Source organism: Tachyglossus aculeatus, chromosome 3 (genome assembly GCF_015852505.1).
Source record: "Tachyglossus aculeatus isolate mTacAcu1 chromosome 3, mTacAcu1.pri, whole genome shotgun sequence".
In the NCBI taxonomy this organism is placed as follows: Eukaryota; Metazoa; Chordata; class Mammalia; order Monotremata; family Tachyglossidae; genus Tachyglossus; species Tachyglossus aculeatus.
The window spans coordinates 65,018,605-65,043,720 of NC_052068.1; the positions used below are offsets into that span (position 1 = coordinate 65,018,605).

Below are 25,116 nucleotides of genomic sequence, written 5' to 3' on the forward strand. Positions count from 1 at the left end.
CACAGGTCTTCTGACTCCTAGGCCTGTGTTCTTTCATGCAGACCATGCCGTTTCATGTTCACGTTGCTTAAGATGACCCACCATTAAGGCAGAGGGGCCCCAACGTAGTGTCCAGACTGTATCTGATTTTGGAAGCCACCTAGCAGAAATAAGAATGGTCTCTTGAATTGACACCCTGGGTCACTCTGTGTCTCCCTACAGCCAGCAAGCAGGGAGGGGCCAGAGACATTAGCCCCATTTTATTATTATCAAATGCCATCGAGTTATTTTCAATTCATAGAGATTTTATGGCATATCTTCTCCAGAACGTCCTATCTTCTGCCACAATCCATAACCTTGCTAGCAGCTCTTCCGTTATCATTGTTATGCTTTCTATCTGTCTAGCTGCTGGTCTGCCTCTTCCACATTTTCCTTGGACTTTCCCGATTTTACAGAGAGGGAATTGAGGCCCGGAGAGGCTAAGCAGCTTGCCTAGGGCCTCGCTAGACCAGAGCGGGGTCTAGAACACAAATACCCTATCTTCCAGCAAGGCCCAGTGCCCTGGAGGCTGGAACTGGTCCAGCCCTGAACAGTGGCTGGTTCTGTGGTTGTGAGGTGCAGTCCTTCCATTGAACAGGACTAGAAAGTGGTCTGGCTGTGAGGGGAGGGCCAGAAGGGAGTGGCCCAGAGCACTCGAGCTCCAGGGTGCCGGCTTCAGTACCCAAGCATCCGCCAGGCATCTGCAGGAAGTCAAACCTTGCTCCAGGCAGGTGGGGTTGGAGCCGGCTGGCTAATTCCAGCACCTCTCCTCTTAAATCTAATGTGCAAACTGCCCCTATAATTAATGCACTTAGAAAGGTCACTAGAATTACCAGGGAGACAAAGTTGACCTGAGTCGGGAGTGAACAACTGCTACCAGAAATCAGAATGGGACCATTTTGAGCTGCGGGTGGTGGGGGTGGGGCAAGGAGAGTGGTTGGCTGATAGTACAGAGATTACAGGATGGATGATGACTGGTGGCAACCTCAAATCCATTCGGCTCACACCAGCCCGATCCAGGGTTTAGGCGTGAGAGCTCAGAGAGGCTTAGTGCTACAGGGAGAGAACACAGGCTCGCCCAGGTGGGAGAAACTCTTGGCATACCAGCACGAAGAACCCCACAGCTCTCCACCCACTCCTCCAGCCTATAGGGCAACTAAGTGGGAAGTGCCAATTGGGGAGGACTCCCCCGCCCCTGGGTGCAAGATTTCAGATGGCCTTTCACATGATGTCTTTCTTCAGACTGTCTCTGTGTCTCAGTTTCCCCTTAGTGGAAAGAGCCCAGGCTTGGTAGTCAGAGGACATGGGTTCTAATCCTGGTTCCGCCACATCTGCTATGTGACCTTGGGCAAGTCACTTAACTTCTCTGTACCTCAGTTACCTCATCTACAAAATGGGGATTAAAAGTGTGAGCCCCACGTGGGACAGCCTGATTACCTTGTATCTACCCCAGGGTTTAGAACAGTGCTTGGCACATAGTAAGCACTTAATAAATACCATCATCATTATTGTAATTATCATGTAATAGGATGCAATCCATCGGTGCCACCTTCCCTGGGATCTTCACTCTCCTCTCCTCTGAGGCGACAGAAGCTTAGTGCTTGCTTTCTCAACATCAATCATTCATTCAGTCATTCAATCGGATTTACTGAGCGCTTACTATGTGCAGAGCACTGTACTAAGTGCTTGGGAGAGTACAATATAATAGAATTAACAGACATGTTCCCTGCCTGTGATGAACTTACAGTCTAGAGGGAGGGGAGTGTTGGCATTACTTGAGGAAACTTACCCAGGCCTTCTCTCTGCAATGTATTTCCTCTCCTCCCCAAGCATACCTGCTGCCACCTTAAGGAGTAGAGAAGCATGTCTCACCCTGGGACTGGTTCAAGATCTGTCACAGGGTGACCCATTAATGGTATTATAAACAGCTCAAATTTATACTGCTGCCAGGAACTCAATGTACTGTCCCAACTATTCCAGCATCCCCTCCTTCCCCTCCCACCCCCCAGTCCCTGACAACATGCCTCGGGGAGGCAGAAGGGGGCTTGGCAGCAGTCTCTATATCCTTCATCTGGACAAAACAGAGTCCTAGAGAGGTGAAGTGGTATTTCAACACTCTTCATTGGCTCTTCATTGGCATGGCCACTTTTCCAAGGGACCCTCTAGGGACAGCATCTAGGATGCACGTATCTATAATTTATATATTATAAATTATTTACTTATGTTAATGTCTGTCTCCCCCTCTAGACTGTAAGCTCGCTGTGGGCAAGGGACTTGCCTACCAATTCTAGTGTAGGTGTATGCTTTCAAGTGCCTAGTACAGTGCTCTGTGCACAGGAAGTGCTCAGTAAATACCATTGATGATGAAGATGATGATGATAAAGATGATGGTAGTTATTTATTGCACCTCTCAATGTCACATCTGGAGAGTTTCCAGTACTTTACCAGTCTCAACTACGGGAGGGAGAATCAAGCAGAGGCATACCCATTCCATTCCTAGCTTGGCCAGTGGCTAGCAAGTGGAAGGCAATCTGCTACAAGTCAAAACTCCCCTGTGCTGGGCAGCAGCGACATGGGAGAGAGTCGAGGGCCGAGACTCAGGTTTACTGCAAGGAAGGAGGCAATGGTAAACCGCTTTTGTATTTTTACCAAGAAAACTCTATGGATATGCTACTAGAACCATCACAGATGGAGGTGGGGTGTTCTGGGAGAGATGAGTCCATGGCATCTCTGTGGTTCAGACACAACTTGACAGCATAATACAACATTAACAAGTTACTTATTGAGATGTTGAGAGGCAGTGGGATCCAGTGGAAAGAGCCCAGGACCCAGCAGTTAGGATGATCTGGATTCTACTCCCAGCTCTGCCACTGGCCTGTTCTGTCACTGTCGACAATCCACTTAACTTCCCTGGGCCGCAGGTTCCTCATCTCAAAAATGGAGATTAAAAAGCCTGCTCTCCCTTCCTCCCTCTCACTTTGTCAGTCCCCTGTGGGACAGAGATTGTATCTGATCTGATTATTTTGAATTTACTCCAAAGTTTAGCACATAGTAAGTGCTTAATATATATTGCAATTATCAGATTAAGAAAAGACATCAAGAAGAATTTTCTGAGCACCTTTGAGGGGATCAGTCCTTTATGATGGTCTTGGAGGGAGTGGACCTTAAACTATGATTTGAAAGTGGGGAAGGAGATGGCGGGGTGTGATGTGATGTGGGGGAATGAGGGTGCTGAGAGAAGCATGGATAGGAGGGGGACAGTAGCGAATGAACAGGAATGGCAAGGTGGAATGGGGGAGTTGCTGGAGGCTTTGGCAAAGACCTGAGCTCCCTCACTTCATCTCCTTCCACCCTCCACCGCCCCCTCTTTTCTCACATCTTCAGGCTCATCCGTGACCCAGCTGCTGGCCCACGACATGGACGGTGACCCACTGGTGTTCGGCGTGTCGGGGGAGGAGGCTTCCAGGTTCTTCGCAGTGGAGAGCCAGACGGGCATCGTGTGGCTCCGCCAGCCCCTGGACCGAGAGGTAGAGGCCCATGCCTGCCCCCACCTCCAGAGTAGATGCATTCTATAGAAGGGAGTGAGTGGGTGGGGCAACTGCCATTCTCTGGCCCCCAGAGAAGCCACGTTATTGAGGAGGGCAAGGGTGGGTGGGGTGGCCGCCTCCATTTGACCCCCAGAGGAGCCATATTATTGAGGAGGGCAAGGATGGGTGGCATGGCCACTTCTCCCTGACCCCCAGAGGAGCCACAGTTACAGAGGAGGGAGAAGGTGGAAGGGGCGGCCACCTCTTTCTGACACCCCCGAAGCACCATGCTATGGCAGAGGGCAAAGGTGGAAGGGTGACAGACACCCCTTGGCCCCCAAAGGAGGCACAGTATAGAGGAGGGAGAGGGCAGAGGGACAGACAACTCCCTCTGGACCTCAGAAAAGAGGCACATCATGGCGGAGTGAGAGGGTGAGAGGTGGCCCACCCTCTTATGTGTTTGGTCGTTCCCCTGCTTCCTGTCTGACCCTGTCTGGTGATATTCTCTGCCTCCCTCAAATCTGCACCCCTGTTCCTGGGGCTCTCCAGGAGCAGCTGGGCCCCAAGCCCTCTGGGAGCTACAGTGGGGCAGGAGGAGCAAAAGGCCCTTCTGGCGCAGTGAGTAGAGCACAAGCCTGGAAGTCAGAAGGTCATGGGTTTTAATCTTGGCTCCACCACTTGTCTGCTGTGTGACCTTTGGCAAGTCACTTCACTTCCCTGTGCCTCAGTTACCTCATCTGTAAAATAGGGATTGAGACTGTGAGGCCCACGGGGGATAAGGACTGTGTCCAACCCAATTTGCTTGTATCCGCCCCAGAGCTTAGTACAGTACCTGGCACATAGTAAATATCTAATACTACAATTATTATTATTATTATAAAAGGGGCAGTGTGTCTCCAGCGCCAGTTCTGATCTGGTGAGGAGGGAGGCCAGCAGCGGGGTACGGCAGGGGCCTCTCCTCATTCTGGGCACCAGCTCTTGACTCCTCTTCCTCTTCTCGGAGGCTGGACCGGGCGGCATGAGGGGAGAGCAGTGCCATGGTGGGAGTCCCCTCCAGGACATGAAGTCCCGACTGGCTTCCCAGGCACAGTTCTGCCCTCTGCCATACCCCTGCAGGGGGCTTGCCAAGCCTGCAAGTAGCCTGCCATTCTGGCCAAGCCCCAGGACACACTGAGGCCTGGGGACAGAGCCTACCCCCATCTCAGCTCTGATCCAGTGCATGGGAGCCAAGGGGGAATGTGGGGCTTCCCCAACAAGTGTCCTTGGACCTCAGCTTCTGAATGGGATCCAGAAGGATAGCAGTTGGCCAGTGGAGTCAGTTGTATTTATTGAGCATATACTGTGTGCAGAGCACTGTACTAAGTGCTTGGGAGAGTACAGTTTAACAATAACTAGACTTGTATTCTGCCCACAACTAGCTTACGGTCTAGAGGGGGAGACAGACATTAATATAAGTAAATAAAATTACAGATACGTACATATGTGCTGTGGGGCTGGAACAGATGGGACGAATAAAGGGAGCAAGTCAGAGTGACGCAGGAAGGAGTGGGAGAAAAGGAAAGGAGGGCTTAGTCAGGGAAGGTCACCAGGCTCTTGGTGGGTGGATTAATAATAATAATAATAATAATAACGATAATAATAATAATGATAATAATAATAATGCCAGGCACTGAATTAAGTGCTGGGGTAGATGCAAGCAAATCAGGTTGAACACAGTACAGTCCCTGTCCCTCATGGGGCTCACAGTCTCAATCCCCATTTTACAGATGAGGTAACTGAGGCACAGAGAAGATTAGTGACTTGCCCAAGGTCACACAGCAGACAAATGATAGCGCCAGGATTAGAACCCTTGATCTTCCAACTTCCAGGCCCGTGCTCTATCCTCTATGCTATGCTGCTTCTCATAGCCTCAGCAGGCCCTGGGCTCAGCCTCATCCCCTCTCCCTGGGCCAGGATCTCCAAAAGACTGCCTAGAGATTTTCTCTCAGTTCTGGATCAGTAGCCTGCTATCCCCTGGCAGACCCCTATTGCCCCGAAGGAACCGTGCTTGTGTCTGGGAAGCCCCAGCGCCCGACCGAGTGTTGTCCAGACCCCGGGGCAACGAGTAGTCTGGACTCACCCCGAGCCCACAGGCCACCTCTGACCCTACAGGCCACCTCCAACTCAGTCTCTCTCACCTCTTCCCTTTGCAGACCAAGTCAGAGTTCACCGTGGAGTTTTCCGTCAGCGACAGCCAGGGGGTGAGTGTCGTGGGGAGGGGGTGGGAGGAGGGATCGCTGTTCAGGGGCAAGAGGGACCGGATTTGGGGCATCAGCCAAGGCCATCGGTGCCAGGACAGGGCAGGGTCTGCTCTTGTCTTTCTCTGCCCACTGACCTCAGGGCTTGCCTTTCTTGTGTCCCCAGGTGATCACCAGGAAGGTGAACATCCAGGTTGGGGATGTGAATGACAACGCACCCCACTTCCACAACCAGCCCTACAGCGTGCGCATCCCTGAGGTAGGAGCCCCTGTTAGAAGGGGGTGCAGGGAGGGGCTGGAACCCTGAAACAACCTGGCCAGAGGCAGCCTGTGCAGTGGCCAAAGCAACAGGAAAGTCACACCCTGTAAAGGGGGCATCAGCCGGTCTCTCCTGGTGTGCCACTCAGGTTATCCCAGTGATGGGGAATGTGGGCATCAGGCTGGAGCAGAGACAGGGGATTGCCCAGTGATAAGGCTGGGGGGGGGTAAGCCACCTGTCTCAGTTTCTCGGCCTCTGCCCTTTGGGGAGATTAGCTCCATCCCACCAGCCACAGCAGGCCTCTCCAGGCCTGACGCGACCGTCACACATGTGCGCCCGGGCCCGGGATACGTGCCTGTGAGTCTTTGCCTATGTGTGTGCTGGCCTGAGTGCAAGGATGTGAAATCAAGCCGACTCTGGTAATTGAGAAGTACAAATTATTACATTACAAATGGCTTGTTAATAAGCTGCCTGCCGGCTCCCGACGGTGGCGGGGCTTTGATCTCGCTCGGCCCCTCTCCCAGGCGGCCTGAGACGCTGGAGCCTGCAGCGACAGCAGAACAAATGGAGGGAAATTCCAGTCAGAGCCCCGGCCTTCCCCAGTCCGCACCCCGACACAGCCCTGCCTTCCCTCTGCTTTCTCATCATGGGATTTCAAAGCTGCCGAGGAGCAGAGAGAGCCCTGCTGCTCTCACCCACCTGTCTCCTTCCCCCGTGACGTCCCCTCAGGGCCACTGTTGTGGGGGCCAAGGAAGACTACAGCTGATCTCTAGGGTGGCAGGACTACCCTTCTTCCCAAGAATGGGCAGGTCCTAGGCTAAGTCTTATCACGATCTTATGGAGCCCCCTCTTTCCAGGGATGATGTGAAGTAGAACAGTGAGATAAAGTGAAAATGGCCTTGCTGAAAGGTAACTGGACCAAGATTGTGTCTTGCTTCTGGTGGATCTCTCAAAGGCTTAGTGCAGAGTTTGGAACATAGTGGGCACCCTGTAAATACTACTGATTGGTTGATTGACTGTAGGAAGGGATTCCCCACTGACTTGATCCCCTGAGGTGGTTGTGACCCCTTTCCCAGGTCAATGGGCATCAGACAATTTCTTGACCATGGTTCACTGGTTTTCAGTTTTCCTGCCGGCTTCCCCTCTCCTACCTATCCACTTTCTTCTCACACCATATCGCAGCCCACACTCTTTGCCCTTCCTAAAATAACCTCCTAAGGGCACTTCCTTCAGCCTTTGCCCATTTCTGATGCACTGCATGGGGGATTTTTCTTTTTAATGAAGGTCCCTCCCAGTGCATTCTGACAAACCAGCTCCCTCCCCTCCTAGAAAGTCATCACTTCCAGGAATAATTCCCCGATTGATCTCTTCAGTTTCCTTGCCACCTCTTCCCAGCAACCACCTTATCACGTGTGCATTTATCAGTTTGCTTATTTACTACTTAATTGTCCAGGATGATTTTACTGGCCCTATGTGTCCTACCGGATTATTTTAGATCTACCCCAGGGTTTAGTATAATCCTTGGTAAATATTAAGGATTTAGCAAGTACTATTACTATTATTATGATAATTACTATTATTTCCTATGCTCTTACTCTGTCAATGTATACTCTGTAACTTTTTTTGTTTCCACAATTAGATTATAAACACGTTGAGGGGCAGTGTCTTTTAATTCTATTGTATATTAGACTGTGAGTCCCATGTAGGAAAGAGACTGTGTCCAACCTGAATAACTCTTATCTACCCCAGTGTTCAGTACAGGACTTGGCATATAGTAAGTACTCAACAAACACGACCATTATTATTATTGTATGTTTCAACACCAGCATCTACTGCAGTGCCCTGCACCAAGTAGGTGTCCAGTTCAGTGCTGTGGATGATGAGGATGCTCTCCCAGCAACTTTCAACTGGAAAGACCCAGCTGTCTCTCTCTGCCCCATATTGCTTGCTTGTCCTTGTTTTGTGTCTGTGCTCTGTTCTGTCAGCCCCTCTCTGACCTGCCCAAACTGAGAGGAGATGGCGGGTTGGTGTGCAGGCTGAGTGGAAGAGCTTTGTGAAAAAGGGCAGGAAATGTGTCTACCAACTCTGTTGTATTATACTCTCCCAAACACTTAGTACAGTGCTCTGCTCCCAGTAAGGGCTCAATAAATACCACTGATTGAAAGGGCATGGCCAATTCGCCCTCATTCCCCATGATGCCATAGGTGTCCAGCTCTGACACTGGACCCGTGTTTACATCCTACTTCTTCACCCCCCTCCAGCCTCCCAGTATGCACTAGGACTGCGACTTGGTGCTCGGAACCCTCATCTGTTGTTTGGAAGTCACGCTAATTTAATTAAGGGGCTCTACGCACGAGCCTGCAGGCCCCACCCCAGGGCCTTTAACCAAGGGCACCGATCTGAGTTAATGAGCCACAAACCCTTTGCTTAGCTGGCATCCTGGCGGCATGGCTGTCCCTCGGCCCAGCAGAGGCCCTTCCTGTGGAGGCCTTGACGAAGGGTGGGTTACAAGGGTTGGGGGCAGAGGAGGGTGGGTTGGGGATGTGACAGGGGGTCTGCTCTCTCCTTCCCAAGTTTGTGAGCCAGAAGGATAGTTCTCTGCCACTCAGTTACTTTGTCTCCTAAACCCACATGTCTGGGAACAGCAGGAGCTGCTGATGTGTGTGACTCAGTCCCTGCCCAGCTGCTGGGGCCCAAACGTGGCCCACAGGAGGGCTGAGTCCAAGAACTGGCCCTTTTCTTATTGTGTTGGGCTGCCTTGGGCCAGGCATCTGAGCCCTCTGGACCTTTGTTGGACTGTTTGTCGTGCTGCCTTCTGCCCTCCCCCTCTGTTGTTGAAGAGGCCACTTGGAAGAAAGGGGTTAGAAAAGGCCCAGGAGTGGGGATCAGTGGGGCTCTAGGTTCTCTGGCTGGCTATCACTCTTCACCCTGCTTGGTCCTAGGAAAGGGGTGAGTGTTGGGTTGGGATGATTGATGGTCATGGGGAAGTCAGGACTGAGGTAGGGTTCAAGATAACCTTCAGAGGGGTTGTGCTCTTGGCCTAACTAGGCCAGGCCTGCCCCCAGCATGCTGTGTAGCTGAACTCTGGATTTGAGCCCTAGAGCCATGAGGCTTCTCTTTGGAAGAGCTGCCTAAGATAAAACAAGTCAGGGGGTCATTTCTTCTATGAGTTTTCTTCCTCCAACAGCTCAGATTTTGGGAGATCCCTTTCTGATCTTGTTTTGTAAATTTATTTTCTTGACCTTTCCACTGCACTCCTTTCCCACAGAGAAGCGGGGGTCCTGGGTTTGGGGGTTGGGGGGCGACGGGCTCTGGTGTGTCAGGGTCCTGGGACACCCAGCACATCAGTTACATAGCTGGCATTTGAACCTACAACCCATAAATTTTTAGTCCCTCAAGGCTCAGCAGGTAAACAAGGCAGGTAAACAAGGCAGGCAAACAAGGCAGAAAGAAGAAGGTAAACAACCCCATCCAGGCAGGGTCTCCAGTGGCTAAACTGGTCATCATCCTCTCTTCAGTTCCTTCCAGCTCTCCCTGGGATGTCCCTCTCACCTTCCCCCACCACCACCCACCCCACCACCCCCAGCCTCATGAAAAGATTCTCACAGAATCTGATGCAGAGGAGGAGATGCCCCAGACTGGGGCCTTGGTCATGCAAGCTGACCTAGACAGAGGCCAAGACAGAGGTTACGCTCTGCCACAGCCTCAGCCCAGTGGCCAGATCGCTTGGTCACTGGCTGCTAGGAGCAACGTGAGTGTGGGTTACGGCCTCATGCCACTGGTCTGATTTCTGGGTCACTGGTTGCTTGGAGCCATGCAAGTGTGGGTTACTGTTTCAGCCCAGTGGCCTGATCTCTGGGTTCCTGACTACTTGGAGTCACACAGGTGTGCGTTACAGCCTCGTACCGGTGGCCTGATCTCTGGGTCACTAACTGCTGGAAGCCACATTGGTGAGGGAAGTAGCATGGCATAGTGAGAAGCAGAATGGCTAAGTGAATAAAGCACGGTCCTGGGAGTCAGAAGCTCAGGGGTTCTAATCCCTGCTCCACCACCTGTCTGCTGTGTGAACCTTGGGCAAGTCACTTCAATTCTCTGTACCTCAGTTACCTCATCTGTAAAATGGGGATCGAGACTGTGAGCCCCAAATGGGATAGGGACTGTGTCCAACCTGATTTGCTTGTATTCAACCACAGAGTTTAATACAATGCCTGGCACATAGTAAGTGCTTAACAAATACTATTATTATTATTATAAGTATGTGGGCTGCTTGGAGATGCACATACCATCTCAGCCCAGCAGCCTGATCTTTGGGTCACTGGCTGCTGGTAGCCACACAGGTGTGGGTTATGGCTTCAGCCCAGCAGCCGGATCTCCTAATCACAGGCTACCAGGAACCGTGTAAGTGTGGGTTATGGCCCGGTTACAGCCTCAGCCCAGGGGCCTGATCTCCAGGTGACTGGCTGCTGGGAGCCACGCAGTTGTGGGCTATGGCCTCAGCCCAGCAGTCTGATCTCTGGGTCACTGTCTACTGGGAGCCACCCAAGGTACGGGTGAGTTCCCTTCCTAACACCCTCCCCTGACGAACAAACGCTCACCTTGCTAAGCTGTTCTACATGTAATTATCCATTTTATTAGGGCAAAAGGCCCTGCAATTCACTTGTCGAACTCCTAACGAGGCAGCATGGATGCTTTCAAGTCCGTAAAGAAAGGGGAAATCCTGCTAGAATTGGCAACTTAATTCACCAAGCCAGCCTCGACAGACCTCATTAAGTTCCCGTGTATTCATTTCAGGCTAATGGCTGTCATGCTGACTGCTGTTTGATTTGCTGTAATAGACTTTTATGGCTTTCCAATTTGCTAAAACGTGTTTGCCTGTGTCTGGACCCAGCAGTATTGCTGTAGTCCATTAGTTAGGTGCTGGTGAGCCTGCCATACTGACCTTCAAGGAACTCTCCTCTCCACCACACTCTCCCAACAGCCCCCTGGGCCCCTCCTTAGGCTCAGCAACATTGGCAGTCATCAGCATTGAGAAAGGGCTGAGCGAGGAATGGCTGAGCAGAAGCTGGGTGGGGCTCAGGTCCAGCAGCTGGTGGGCGATTTCTATTAATAATAGTAATAATAATAATGGTGTTTGTTAAGCGCTTACTATAATAATAATAATAATGGCATTTGTTAAGCACTTACTATGTGCAAAGCACTGTTCTAAGTGTTGGGGAGGTTACAAGGTGATCAGGTTGTCCCACTGGGGGCTCACAGTTTTAATCCCCATTTTCCAGATGAGGTAACTGAGGCCCAGAGAAATGAAGTGACTTGCCCAAAGTCACACAGCTGACAGTTGGCAAAGCTGGGATTTGAACCCATGACCTCTGACTCCAAAGCCTGGGCTCTTTCCACTGACCCACACTGCTTCTCCAAATAATGACATTTATTAAGCGCTTACTATGTGCAAAGCACAGTTCTAAGCACTGGGGAGGTTACAAGGTGATCAGGTTGTCCCACGGGGGGCTCACACTCTTAATCCCCATTTTACAGATGAGGTAACTAAGGCTCAGAGAAGTGAAGTGACTTGTCCAAAGTCACACAGCTGACAATTGGTGGAGCTGGGATTTGAACCCATGACCTCTGAAGCCCGTGCTCTTTTCACTGAGCCATGCTTGTCCAGCTGATTCATTCATTCATTTAATCCTATTTATTGAGCACTTATTTTGTGCAGAGCACCGTACTAAGTGCTTGGGAGAAATGGGGGCTCCCTTTTGTAATATTTCTGGGCAAAAAGACCAGAATGCAGTGAGCGTGAGATGGACATGAGCATACTGCTTTGAAGCATTGGGCATCTTCTTGGATGCTAGGCAGAGGAGCCAGCTCTTTGGGGGTCAGTCAGCCAATCGTATTTATTGAATAATAATAATTGTGGTATTTGCTAAGTGCTTACTAGTTACCAGGCACTGTACCAATCGCTGGGGTGGATAGAAGCAAATCAGGTTGAACAGAGTCCCTGTCCCATTTGAGGCTCACAGTCTTACTGTGTGCCGAACACTGTACTAAGCATTTGGAAGAGTACAATCCAACAATGAAGAGATACATTCCCATCCCACAGTGAGCTCACAGTCTAGAGGGGGAGGCAGACATTAATATAAAGAAATAAATTATGGGTATGTACTTAAGTGCATTAGATATGATAACGCACATAATGCGCATATGATATGTGCATTAGAGAAGCAGCATGGCTTAGTGGAAAGAGCACGGGCTTTGGAGTCAGAGGTCATGGGTTCAAATCCCAGCTCCACCAATTGTCAGCTGTGTGACTTTGGGCAAGTCACTTAACTTCTCTGTGCCTCAGTTACCTCATCAGTTAAATGGGGATTAAGACTGTGAGCTCCCCATGGGAAAACCTGATCACCTTGTAACCTCCCCAGCGCTTAGAACAGTGCTGTGCACATAGTAAGCGCTAAATAAATGCCATTAAAAAAAAAGTGCTGTTTGGGCAGGGGAATGAGTAAAGGGAGTAAGTTAGGGAAACACAGAAGGGTGTGGGAAAAGAGGAAAGGAGGCCATAGTCAGGGAAGGCCTCATGGAGGAGACTTTGAAGGCGGGGAGAGTAAATGTCTGTCGAATATAAGGAGAGAAGGCATCCAACAAAAAAGGCAGAATGTGGGTGAGAGGCCAGCGGTGGGAGTGACGAGTTTGAAGAACAGTGAGAAAGTTGACATTAGGGAAGCGAAGTGTGTGGGCTGGGTTGTACTCCCCCTCCCCAGTAGGTTTCTAGCTGTGGGCAAAGTCCTTGTGCCACTCCTAAAACTATTTTGGCTGGACTCCCAGTCCCATTTGCTCCCAATCTCTAATGACTCTTTAGAAAAGAACCCCTAATTGGGTCTTTAAAACTCACTGAATCGTCATCAAAGTCTACTCACCTCTCTCTAGCCTCCCTAAAGTCCCTGCCCCCTTTTTGCCCTGCCCTCACAATGAGCATTTTGCAACTCTGGCTCCGGATCTCTGGTCAGGAAGAGGCCACATGGACTAATGGAGAGAGCTCTGCCAGTCTAGGAGGATGGAGTCCGGTTGCCTGCCTGAATCTTAAATGAGGAAAGGACTTGGAGAAGGGTAGGGAAACATGTGGTTCCCATTGAGGGGAGTATTACCACGTCCTTGCAGGTATGTTCCAAACACCTAGCAGGCTTACCAGCCAACAAAATACTTCCCAGCCCCCACTACATGGAAGATTGGGAGCTTAACTAGGCAGGGAAGGGCTAAGGAAAGCTTTCCATATCTGGTCAGTCTGTTGGTGAGTCCTTCCCACAGGGACCATCTCTCAGATAATGAGTAAAACCAAGGATCCATGGGAGTCCCCTGCCCCTTCCCCTTCCTCACTGGGGAAGCAGCATGGCTTAGTGGATAGAGTAAAGGCCTGGGAGTCCATAGGACCTGAGTTCCAATCCCAGCTCTGCACTTGTCTGCTGTGTGACCTTAGGCAAGCCACTTCACTTCTCTGTGCCTCAGTTACCTCATCTGTAAAATGGAAATTAAGAGTGTGAGCCACAAGTGGGACTGGGACTGTGTCCAACCTGATTAACTTGTATCCATCCTAGAGCCTAGAACAGTGCTTGGCACATAATAAGCGCTTAACTAGTATCATAATTATTATTATCATTATTACTACTCCGCTCCTTCCTCTTCCTTCCCCCTTCCCCACCCCAGCTTCTGACATGCTGAATGATTCATAAACTGGTTGTGGAGTTGTGGCGTGGAGGCCAGGAGCTACCAGCTGGTGCATGAGACTCCAAGGTGTCAGCTCCACTCACGTGCCAGGAGAAGAAACTGTTTGACAGCCACATTGATTTACAGCACAGGGCTCTGAGGATGGCCAGAAGCCCCTGCCACAACTAACAATTAACAATAATCAATAATTATGGTATTTGCTAATCACTTTACTATGTTTCAAGCACTGTTCTATGAGCTGGGGTAGATATAAGGTAATCAGGTTGTCCCACGTGGGGCTCACAGTCTTCATCCCTGTTTTTCAAATGGGGTCACTGAGGCACAGAGAAGTGAAGTGGCTTGCCCCAGGTCACACAGCTGACAAGTGGCAGAGCTGGGATTAGAACCCACGTCCTCTGACTCCCAAGCCTGTTCTCTTTCCACCAGGCCACGCTGCATCTCTATCTGCCTTTTGATATGGGGGGAGAGAGATGAATAAATCTGGGACACTCCACTCCAGTCAGATAACGAAGGTCCAGGACTCTTCCCCGGGGAACTCCCTCTATCCCTCTCCCCACCTCAGCCCCCGGGATGGGTGATGTGGGCTTAAAGTTTGCCTCAACTCCCTTCTCCCTCCCTCAATCCAGAACAGTGACTTGATCACCTGGGGAATGGCCTCTGTTATCACTAGACCCTGGTCTGGATCTTCAGCCGGGGCAGGAAAAATAACAAGTTGATTGGACATAAGGAAAAATATCTTGACTTTGTCAGGTTGGAGAGGAGTTAGTGGGGTGGGCTACCCGAGCAGGTTATGGATCGTCCATCCCAGGGGATTGTCACGAAGAGAATGAATCGCTGTCTGATTGAGTTGATTTTATTTTAATCCTATTTGTTAAAGCACTTACTCTGTATCGAGTGCTGTTCCAAGCACGAGGGTTGATACAAGTTAATCGAGTTGGACACAGTCCTTGTCCCACATGGAGCTAACAGTCTAAGTACGAGGGAGAACTGGTAATAATAATAATAATAATAATGGTATTTGTTAAGTGCTTACTATGTGCCAAGCTCTGTTCTAAGCACTGGGATAGATACAAAGCAATCAGGTTGTCCCATAAAGGGCTCACAGTCTTAATCCCCATTTTACAGATGAGGTAACTGAGGCACAGAGAAGTTAAGTGGCTTGTCCAAGGTCACACAGTGGACAAGTAGCAGTTAATCCCCATTTTACAGTTGAGGAATCTGAGGCACAGAGTGATTAAATAAATTGCCCAAGGTCACACAGACAACAAGTGACAGAGCTAGGATTAGACCCCAGATTCTCTGACACCCAGGTCTGTGCTGTATCCACTAGACCACTCTGCTTCTCATTTAATTTAATCATTCACCTCCAAAGGTTGGAGATTGGACCAACTGACCTCTTCAGAGATTTATTCTAGTTGAGGCAGCTGAGGCAGAGAGAAGGAAGGTGATGTCCCAGTGTCCCCGACCTTCATGTGAAAAGCATTTAGTCACTGAAAAAGTCAGGACCCAGCCATTCCTAGCTCCTGGGTCTCCAGCCCATCACACCTACACACATGTAACACGATCTACTTATGTATACAGTCAGGCTTGTGGACACAACAAGGAATCTAGAAATTGGTGTTAATAATGATGGTGGTATTTGTTACATGCTTACTGTTTATAAAACACTTTATTAAGTCCTGGGGTAACAATAATAATAATAATAATTATGGTATTTGTTAAGTGCTTACTATGTGCCAAGCACTGTTCTAAGCACTGGGGTAGATACAAGGTAATCAGGTTGTCCCATGTGGGGCTCACTGTCTTAGTCCCTGTTTTACAGATGAGGTAACTGAGGCACAGAGAAGTTAAGTGACTTGCCCAAAGTCTCACAGCTGACAAGTGGCAGAGCTGGGGTTAGAACCCATGACCTCTGACTCCCAAGCCCAGGCTCTTTCCACTAAGCCACACTGGGTAGATACAAGATAATCAGTTTGGACATAATCCCTGTCCACAGTCTAAGTAGGAGGGAGTATAATTGAATCCCCATTTTACACATGAAGAAACTGAGGCACAGCAAAGGTAAGTGACTTGCCCAAAATCATACAGCAGACAAGTGATGGAGCCAGGTTTAAAACCCAGGTCCTCTGATTCCCAGGCCTGTCCTCTTTCTGTTAAGTCATGCTGCTTCTTTACCCCATCAGTCACTGGATTTATTGAGCATTTTCAGTATACGGAGCACTACACTAAGTACTTGGGAGAGTTGGTAGACATGATCCCAAGGAGCTTACAGTCAAGTGTAAGGAGTTTATAGTCTAGTGTACCATACCCCAGTGTTTAGCGTAGTATTTGTCACAGAAGAAGCCCTTAATGAATATCATAATAAAATAACTATATTAGTAGGAGTAGGAGTAATAGTAGCAGCAACAGTAGTAGTATGGCCTAGTAGTGAGAGCACAGGCCTGGGAGTCACAGGACCTGGCTTCTAATCCCAGCTCCACCATTTGTCTGTTGTGTGACCTTGGACAAGTACCTTTACTTCTCTGTAGTTCAGTTCCCTTATCTGTAAAATAGGGATTCAATATCTGTTCTTCCTCCTACTTCGACTGTGAGCTCCATTTGGGACCTGATTAATCAATCAATCAATCAATCAATCAATCAATCGTATTTATTGAGCGCTTACTATGTGCAGAGCACTGTACTAAGCGCTTGGGAAGTACAAATTGGCATCACATAGAGACAGTCCCTACCCAACAGTGGGCTCACAGTCTAAAAGGGGGATTACCTGATTACCTGCCCTAGCACTTATTACAGTTCTTGACACACAGTAAGCCCTTAAATACTAGGATTATTATTATTATTGCTGTCTTTATTAGTAGTAGTAGTAGTATTTATTGAGCACCTACTTGGTGCTCTGTTCTGCACTAGGCACTTGAGAAGTCCATACTAATGAAGTGACCCTTACTCTGTCCATAAGGTGCTTACATTCTAGCAGGAGAGACAAATATCAAAATATTTACAACTTGAGTGGTAGGAGGAGGAGGAAGAGGAGGTGGTGGTATTCAAGCTAAATCAGACAGGGACAAGATAGGATGAAGGCAGAGACATCTAGGACAGGAACACCCTAGTCCCCCTCCCCCGTTGTCACTTGTTCATTTTCCTATTTTCTCCCTTCTTGGGCAAGGACAGCCACCCTATTACAACTCAGACTGAACAAGGAAAGAGGGCAGTGAGAGGGCGAGAGAGAGGACAGCAAAGCGGGAACCCAGATGTAATTAAAATTATTATTTTGTTTTAATGGTAATAACGCTCTTAATTACACTGGTTTTCCAGCCGATCTCGGCCAGGAGTCTTAGGGGGCCTATAGAATTCTATTGCAGTGATGGCAGGACCTGCCGCTGTGAATACGAAACAGCCAAGAGGAGGACAGAGTCCTAGCTCAGTCACATTAGCAATTCTCTTACACACACCAGGACACCTTTTATTATTTTCCCCCTTTAAATAAAGAACCTTTAAATGGAAGGAGATAAGAGCCCTGATAGGAAAGACGTTGCCTTCACATCGTGGAGCTGTCAGCAGTCAAGCCTGGTACCCACCTGTTCCCTGAGATTTCCCCCCCTCCCATTCCTTCTTTCCTTCCTCCCTACCTTCCTTTCTCTGTCCCCCACCCTGCTTTTTAAGGGTCTCCTCCCTTATGCCCAAGAGGCCCTTCAGTCCTCCTGTCAATCAAAGCCAAGCAGCATGGTTTAGTGGAAAGAGCACAGGCTTGGGAGTCAGAGGTTGTGGGTTCTAATCCTGGCTCTGCCAGTTGTCAGCTGTGTGACTTTGGGCAAGTCACTTCACTTCTCTGGGCCTCAGTTACCTCATCTGTAAAATGGGGATTAAGACTGTGAGTCCCATGTGGGACAACCTGATTACCTTGTATCTCCTTGTATCTACCCCAGCGTTTAGAACAGTGCTTGGCACATAGTAAGCACTTAACAAATATAATAATAATAATAATAATAATAATAATAAATCAGTAGCATTGTTTGAATACTTCCTGTGGCCAGAACACTGTACTAAGTGCTCTTCCCTCCTCCCTGCCCCAGTGGAGTTTGTGAGCCCCAATAGAGCCTAGCAGCTGAGTCCCTATGTCCCCTACTCCCAGATCATGGCTTGGGACTTGGGTCCTTGTCTCCTCTTCTCCTCTAACTGCCCCCTTGAAGTGGAATTTGGGTTCATTCATTCATTCAATCATATTTATTAAGCACTTACTGTGTGCAGAGCACTGTACTAAGCACTTGGAAGGTACAATAGAGCAATAAAGAAACAATCCCTGCCCATGATGGGCTCACAGTCTAGAGAGATGCTTGATGCTTGATGCCCTTTCCTCTCCATCCAAACTGCTACCCTGCTCATTCAAGCTCTCATCCTATCCCGTCTGGACTACTGCACCAGCCTTCTCTCTGATCTCCCATCCTCGTGTCTCTCTCCACTTTAATCCATACTTCATGCTGCTGCCCGGATTATCTTTGTCCAGAAATGCTCTGGGCATATTACTCCCCTCCTCAAAAATCTCCAGTGGCTACCAATCAATCTGCGCATCAGGCAGAAACTCCTCACCCTGGGCTTCAAGGCTCTCCATCACCTTGCCCCCTCCTACCTCACCTCCCTTCTCTCCTTCTACAGCCCAGCCCGCACCCTCCGCTCCTCCGCCGCTAATCTCCTCACCGTACCTCGTTCTTGCCTGTCCCGCCATCGACCCCTGGCCCACGTCATCCCCCGGGCCCGGAATGCCCTCCCTCTGCCCATCCGCCAAGCTAGCTCTCTTCCTCCCTTCAAGGCCCTGCTGAGAGCTCACCTCCTCCAGGAGGTCTTCCCAGACTGAGCCCCTTCCTTCCTCTCCCCCTCGTCCCCCTCTCCATCCCCCCATCTTACCTCCTTCCCTTCCCCACAGCACCTGTATATATGTATATATGTTTGTACATATTTATTACTCTATTTATTTATTTATTTATTTTACTTGTACATATCTATCCTATTTATTTTATTTTGTTAGTATGTTTGGTTTTGTTCTCTGTCTCCCCCTTTTAGACTGTGAGCCCACTGTTGGGTAGGGACTGTCTCTATATGTTGCCAATTTGTACTTCCCAAGCACTTAGTACAGTGCTCTGCACATAGTAAGCGCTCAATAAATACGATTGATGATGATGATGATGATGCTTAGGCATTTGGGTTTGGCTCATTTCCCCCCTGAGATGCCAAGGATAGGGCTCTGGCCCCCAAGGGGCATTCACAGCCTGGAAGCTGATAGACGTGGGCAGATTCCCCAAGAGAAGCTAGTCAAGGAGCCAGGCAGGCATCCTTAAGCCCCACCTTGGCCCCCTGACCTTTCGTCACTCAGGTGGCATCCCTCAGTGCTGAGCTGCCAGGCTGCTATGGCTCCAGGAACCATTGCCCCTTCCTGTCCCTGGGCTGGGGGTTGCCCAAGCTTTAAGAGAAACAGAAAGAGATGGATCCATCCCTGCCCCAGCCCTTTTGGCCCCCCACCCCACTTCCTGCTGCTCTTCCCTGTGGTCTGAGCGCAAGCCTGTCTGTCCCTGGCAGGGCTGAATATCTGGGGGAACTAGCCCCAGACCCTGTTTTCAAGGCCTGGGAGGATGGGGGAGGGTTGGCCAGGCAAAGCAAATAGACCTGGCCTCTGCAGATGTGAATGGCTGGCCTCTAGAAGCTGGAAATCATTCCCAGTACAGAAGACAGCCAAAGAGGGATTGACACACAGACAGTCAGGGGCAAGCCTGGCCAGCTGGACAGTGGGAAGGATGAGGGTCAGGAGTTTCTTGGAAAGCAGAGTGCTGGCGACTGATCCAGAGGGGCACACCAGAGATTAACTTTCATTCATTAATTCAATCGTATTTATTGAGCACTTACTGTGTGCTGAGCACTGTACTAAGTGCTTGGGAAACTGCAGTGTGACAATAAACAGTGACATCCCCTGTCCACAGCAAGATCAGAGCCAATGGAGGGAGGCAGGCATTAATACAAATAAATAAAATTACAGATATATACATAAGTGCCATGGGGCTGGGAGAGGGGGGAAGAGCAAAGGGAACAAGTCAGGAAGTCACAGAAGGGAGTGTGAGATGAAAAGTGGGGCATAGTCTGGGAAGACCTCTTGGAGGAGATGTGTCTTCAATGAGGCTTTAACGTCGGGGAGAGTGGTTGACTTCCAAGAACATGGGACGTCCTGCCCCACTGACTCTGGCTCCCAGTGCTCTAGAGGCAGGTTGGCCCAGGGACAGAGCAGCAGTATCCTAATAATAATAATAATAATGATACTTGTTAAGCCCTTACTATGTGCCAAGCACTGTTCTAAGCACTGGGGACAATACAAGTTAATCAAGTTGGACACAGTCCCTGTCTCACATAGGGCTCACACTCTTATCCCTATTTTACAGATAAGGTAACTGAGGAACAAAGAACTGAAGTGACTTGCCCAAGGTCACACAAGGGACATGTGGAAGAAGTGGGATTAGAACCGAGGTCCTTCTGAATTCCAGGCTCGTGCCTTAAAAGTGAGATGTGCTAGGGGCTTGGGCTTGGCTGGGAACAGTTTAGGGTAGAGAGAAAGGGACAGATCAGGGAAATGTTGTGAAGGAAGGACCTTCCCTGTACCTCAGTTTCCCCATCTGTAAAATGAAGACGTCCCCTCAGGGAGGATCCTTGTCAACTGTCATCCCCCTCTCCCAGCCCAGTTGGACACAGGTGATCTTGGCATCAAATCTCTGGGCAACACGGGCCTGAACTCCTCAGCAATCATCACCACCATCCCACTGGCACTTTGATTCCACGATTTGTTGGGTCTGATTTATCGTTGTCTACCTGCTTTTATTTATATTTTTTCCATAAATGTATGGGGGAAGGGCTGGGAGTGTTTGCACCCAGCCCTCACTTTCACCCTGATAGGTTAATCTGTTGGCAAAATAGCGGGGAGACAGGCTGCCAGTTCCCCGGTTGACACTGGAACCTTGCACACAATAGTCTTGTTTTGATGTGTGTTCAGAAAGGCTGGCCCTTCTTATTTTCCAGCAGGGTGGGAGAAGGAATAAAGGAAGAAAGCTTTCAGTTTACAGAATTATAATCATTTTTGTGATTCCTTAACAACCTTTAATTACTTTGCAACTGTACAGGCCAAATGGGTAGAAGCCACGGAGGGCGAGCTCTGCCCCACTTAATAACCTTAATTGGAGAATGCTGTCCGCCTATTCAAACAGAATGGGATCAGAAGATGATGTCCCTGAGAGGGTTCAGGGGAGGTGGAATAACTAGGTTCAGTCAATGTCCCCAGGTGAAGCTGTCTACCCCCTTCCCCTTCTTCCTTCCCCCACCCAGCTGTTAAGGTGGTCCGTCCATCTGACCATCTGACTAGACTGATTGTCTGGCCTTTGTTTCCCTGCTTTTCTTTGCAGCTCCCTGGGTGCCCATGTCAGGGCTGGAGGGTGACCTGAGCTCTGGCTGAGATGTCCAGCTGAGATGGATGAGATGGGCAGAGTGCCTATTGTGTGTACTAGACATCTATTTTGTACAGAGAATAGTATAGGTGCCTATGATGGGCAGAGTACCTATTGTGTGCACTGGGCTCCTATTGTGTGCAGAGGATGGTATGGACTCCTACGATGGGCAGAACGCCTATGGTGTATACTGGGCATTTATTGTGTACAGTGGATGGTATAGGCACCTAAGTTGGGCAGAGCCCCTATTGTATGAACTTGGTGTCTATTGTGTGTAGAGGATGATGTAGGTGTCTCTACCATTGGTGCCTATTGTGTGCAGAGAATGGTATCATAGCCGTCAATGTGCAGAGCTTTGGACTAGTCAACTATTATTTGAAATCAATCAATCAGAGGTATTTATTGAGCATTCACTCAGGACAGAGCACTGCACTAAGCACTCAGAACCATAGTAAACCTGGTCCCTACCCTCAAGGAGCTTTCCGTCCATCAGGCAAGAGAAGCAGACACTAGTATAACTTATAGATGGGGGAAACTAAAGAGTGTAAAGATATGTGCAAGGGACTGTTTCTGGGAGGGGAAGGGCTGAGTACACACATGCTTAGGTAGTGAAGATTCAAGTGCTCAGGTCATGTGGAATGTTGAGGTGGCAGTAAGGAAGGGAAGTAAAGTGAGGAGATGAGAAATGTCAGGAAAGGCCTCCTGGAGGAGATGTGATTGCAGAAGGGCTTTGAAGATGGTGAGTCGGTGGTGTGTCAACTATGAAAAGGGAAGGCATTCTGGGCAGGAGGGAGGGCGTGAACAAGAGTTTGGTGGCAGAGATGAGAACAAGGCCCAGCAAGTGGTTTGGCTTTAGGGGAGAGAAGTGTGCAGGTTGGGTTGAGGTGAGAGAGGAGCAAAGATAAGTAGACTGTAAGATCTGCGCAGGCTGGGAACATGTCTACCAGCACCGTTTTATTGTTCTCTCCCAAGCACTTTACCCACTCTGTTGGCCTAGTGACAAGAACACGGGCCTGGGAGTCAGAAGGTCATGGGTTCTAATCCCAGCTCTAACACTTGTCTGCTTTGTGACCTTGGGCAAGTCACTTCACTTCTCTGGGTCTCAGTTTCCTCATCTGTAAAACGAAGATCAAGACTGTGAGCCCCACATGGGACAACCTGATTACCTTGTATCTACCCTAGTGCTTAGAACAGTGCATGGCACGTGGTAAGCATGTAACAAGTACCATCATCATTATTATTGTTATTACAGTGCTCTGCACACAGTAAGCACACACTAAATACAATCGATTGATTAAGTACCGGGGAGAGAGTTGACAGAGTGCCTTAAAACTGATGAATCAAACAATGGTATTTATGTAGTGCTTGCTGTGTGCAGAGCACTGTACTAAGTGCTTGGGAGAATTCACCACAACAGAGTTTGGTAAACAAGTTCCCTGCCCATATAGATCGTACAGTTCAGAGAGGGAGGCAGACATTAAAATAATAATAATAATTATGGATATGCACTTAAATAATGGGGTTGAGCGTTGGGTTAAAATCAAGTGCTTCAAGGGTACATTGGAGAAGGGAGAAGGTTTAGGAGAAATGAGGACTAAGTCAGGGAAGGCCTCTTGGAGGAAATGTGACTTTAGAAGGCTTTGAAGGTGGGGAGAATGGTCTTTCATATATGAAGGGAGGACGTAGATAAGATGGATGAGATTGAGGTACATTAAGTAAATTGATGTTAGGGGTGTGAAGCATGTGTTCTGGATTATAGAAGAAAATTATCAAGGTAAAGTAGATGGGGAAGAGCTGATTGAGTGCTTTAAAGCTGATGGTAAGAAGTTTCTGTTTGTTGCTTAGGTGAATGGAGCAACCACTGGAGGTTCTTGAGGAGTGGGGAGAGGTAGACTAAACATTTTTTAGAAAAATGATCTGGGCACCAGAGTGAAGTATGGACTAGAGTTGGAAAAGACAGGAGGCAGGGAGGTCAGCGAGGAGGCTGATGCAGTAGTAAAGACGAGATAGGATAAGTGCTTGGATCAATGTAGTAGCAGTTTGGATGGAAAGGAAAAGATGGATTTTAGTGGAGTTGTGAGGGTAGATCTGAGAGGATTTGGTGACAGAATGAATATGTGCTTTGAATGAGAGAGATGAATTGAGGCACAAACCAAGGTAATGGGCTGGGGAGACCCAGAGGATAGTGGTGTCGCCTATGGTGATGGGAAAGACTGGGGAGGAAAAGTTTGGATGGAAAAATGAGGAGTTTGGACATATTAAGTTTGAGATATCAGCAAGATATCCAGGTAGAGGTGTCCTGAAGGCAGAAGGTAATAGGAAATGGCAGAGAAGGAGGAGAAAGGTCAGGGTTGGAAAGATAGATTTGGGAATCACCTTCGTAGAGATGGTATTTCAAGTCATAGGAGTGACTGAGTTCTTCAAGGGAGTGGGGAGAATAGAAGGGGACCAAGAATTGAGCCTTGAAGGACTCCTGCAGAGAGAGATTGGGAGGCAGAGGTGGAATCTGTGAAAGAAATGAGAAGGAGAGGCCGGAGAGGTAGGAGGAGAACCAGAAAAGAACAGTGTCAGTGAAGTCAAGGTTAAATAATGTTTCAAGAAGAAGAGGGTGGTCCACCAAGTTGAAGGCTGCTGAGAGGTTGAGGATTAAGATGTAGTAGAGGCCATTGGATTTGGCAAGAAGGAGGGCATTGATGACCTTTGAGAGAGGCAGCTTCTTTGGAGTGAAGGGGACAGATTGGAGAGGGTCAAAAATAGAATTGGAGGAGAGGAAATTGAGGCAGAGTTTCTGTTGGTTGCTCATCTAATCTTCCAAACAAATACTGTCCTCCTATTATCACTTTCCTATCACTGTAGACAGCACCCTTCATTCATTCATTCAATCATATTTATTGAGCGCTTACTGTGTGCAGAGCACTGTACTAAGCGCTTGAGAAGTACAAGTTGGCAACATATAGAGACAGTCCCTACTCAATAGTGGGCTCACAGTCTAGAAGCACCACCATCCTTCCTGTCTCACAAGCCCATAACCTTGGGGTTATCCTTGAATTTTCCTGCTCATTCAACCCACATATTCAATCCATCACTAAATCCTGTTGGTCCCAGCTTCACAACATCACTAAAACCCACCTTTCCCCTCCACCAGAACTGCTACCATGTTGATACAGTCACTCATTCTATCCTGCCTGGATTACTGAAACAGCCTCCTGCTGACCTCCCAGCTTTCCGTCTCTCCTCACTCCACTCCATACTTCACCCTGCTGCCCAGAACATTTTTATACACAAATGTTCAGGACATGTTCCCCACTCCTCAAAAAATTCCAGTGGTTGCCCAACCACTTCCACATCAAACAAAAACTCCTCACCATTGGCTTAAAAGCCTTCAATCACCTTGCCCCCACCACCTCACCTCACTACTCTCCTACTACAATCCAGCCCTCACACTTCACTCCTCTAATGCTAACCTTCTTACTGTGCCTCTATCTCAACTATCTCACCGCCAACCCCTGGCCCACATCCTGCCTCTGGCCTGGAATGCCCTCCCATCTCAAATCTAACAGACAGTTACCTTCCCCCCACTTCAAAGCCTCCTCCAAGAGACCTTCCCTGATTAAACCCCCCTTTCCTCTTTTCCCACTCCCTTCTGTTTCATCCTGACCTTTGTTCTTCTCCTCTCTTAGCACCCCAGCACTTATGTACATACCTTTAATTCATTTATTTATATTAATTTCTATCTTCCCACTTCTAGACTGTAACCTCACTGTGGGCAGTGAATGTGTCTATTGTTGTATTGTGCTTTCCCACGTGCTTAGTACAGTGCTCTGCACACAGTAAGTACTCAATAAGTGCAGTTGATTAAATGAATGAAATGCCGAGAGAAATGGGCA

At 48.9% G+C, this 25,116-nt stretch overlaps 1 protein-coding gene and 1 non-coding gene across 5 annotated transcripts in view; both read left to right on the top strand.

Moving 5' to 3' along the window:
- CDH23 (cadherin related 23) overlaps positions 1-25,116 on the top strand; it is a 425,144-nt gene that overhangs the window by 99,908 nt on the left and 300,120 nt on the right. For all 4 annotated transcript variants that reach the window (XM_038744221.1, XM_038744217.1, XM_038744218.1 and 1 more), the window contains exons 4-6: positions 3,403-3,545; positions 5,738-5,785; positions 5,949-6,041. In XM_038744221.1, coding sequence (XP_038600149.1) covers positions 3,403-3,545; positions 5,738-5,785; positions 5,949-6,041 — 284 coding nt within the window. The remainder of the gene's footprint in view (positions 1-3,402; positions 3,546-5,737; positions 5,786-5,948; positions 6,042-25,116) is intronic.
- Positions 2,423-2,560, top strand: LOC119926155. Its single transcript, XR_005450057.1, has one exon. It is a non-coding gene; the product is annotated as a small nucleolar RNA SNORA7 (small nucleolar RNA).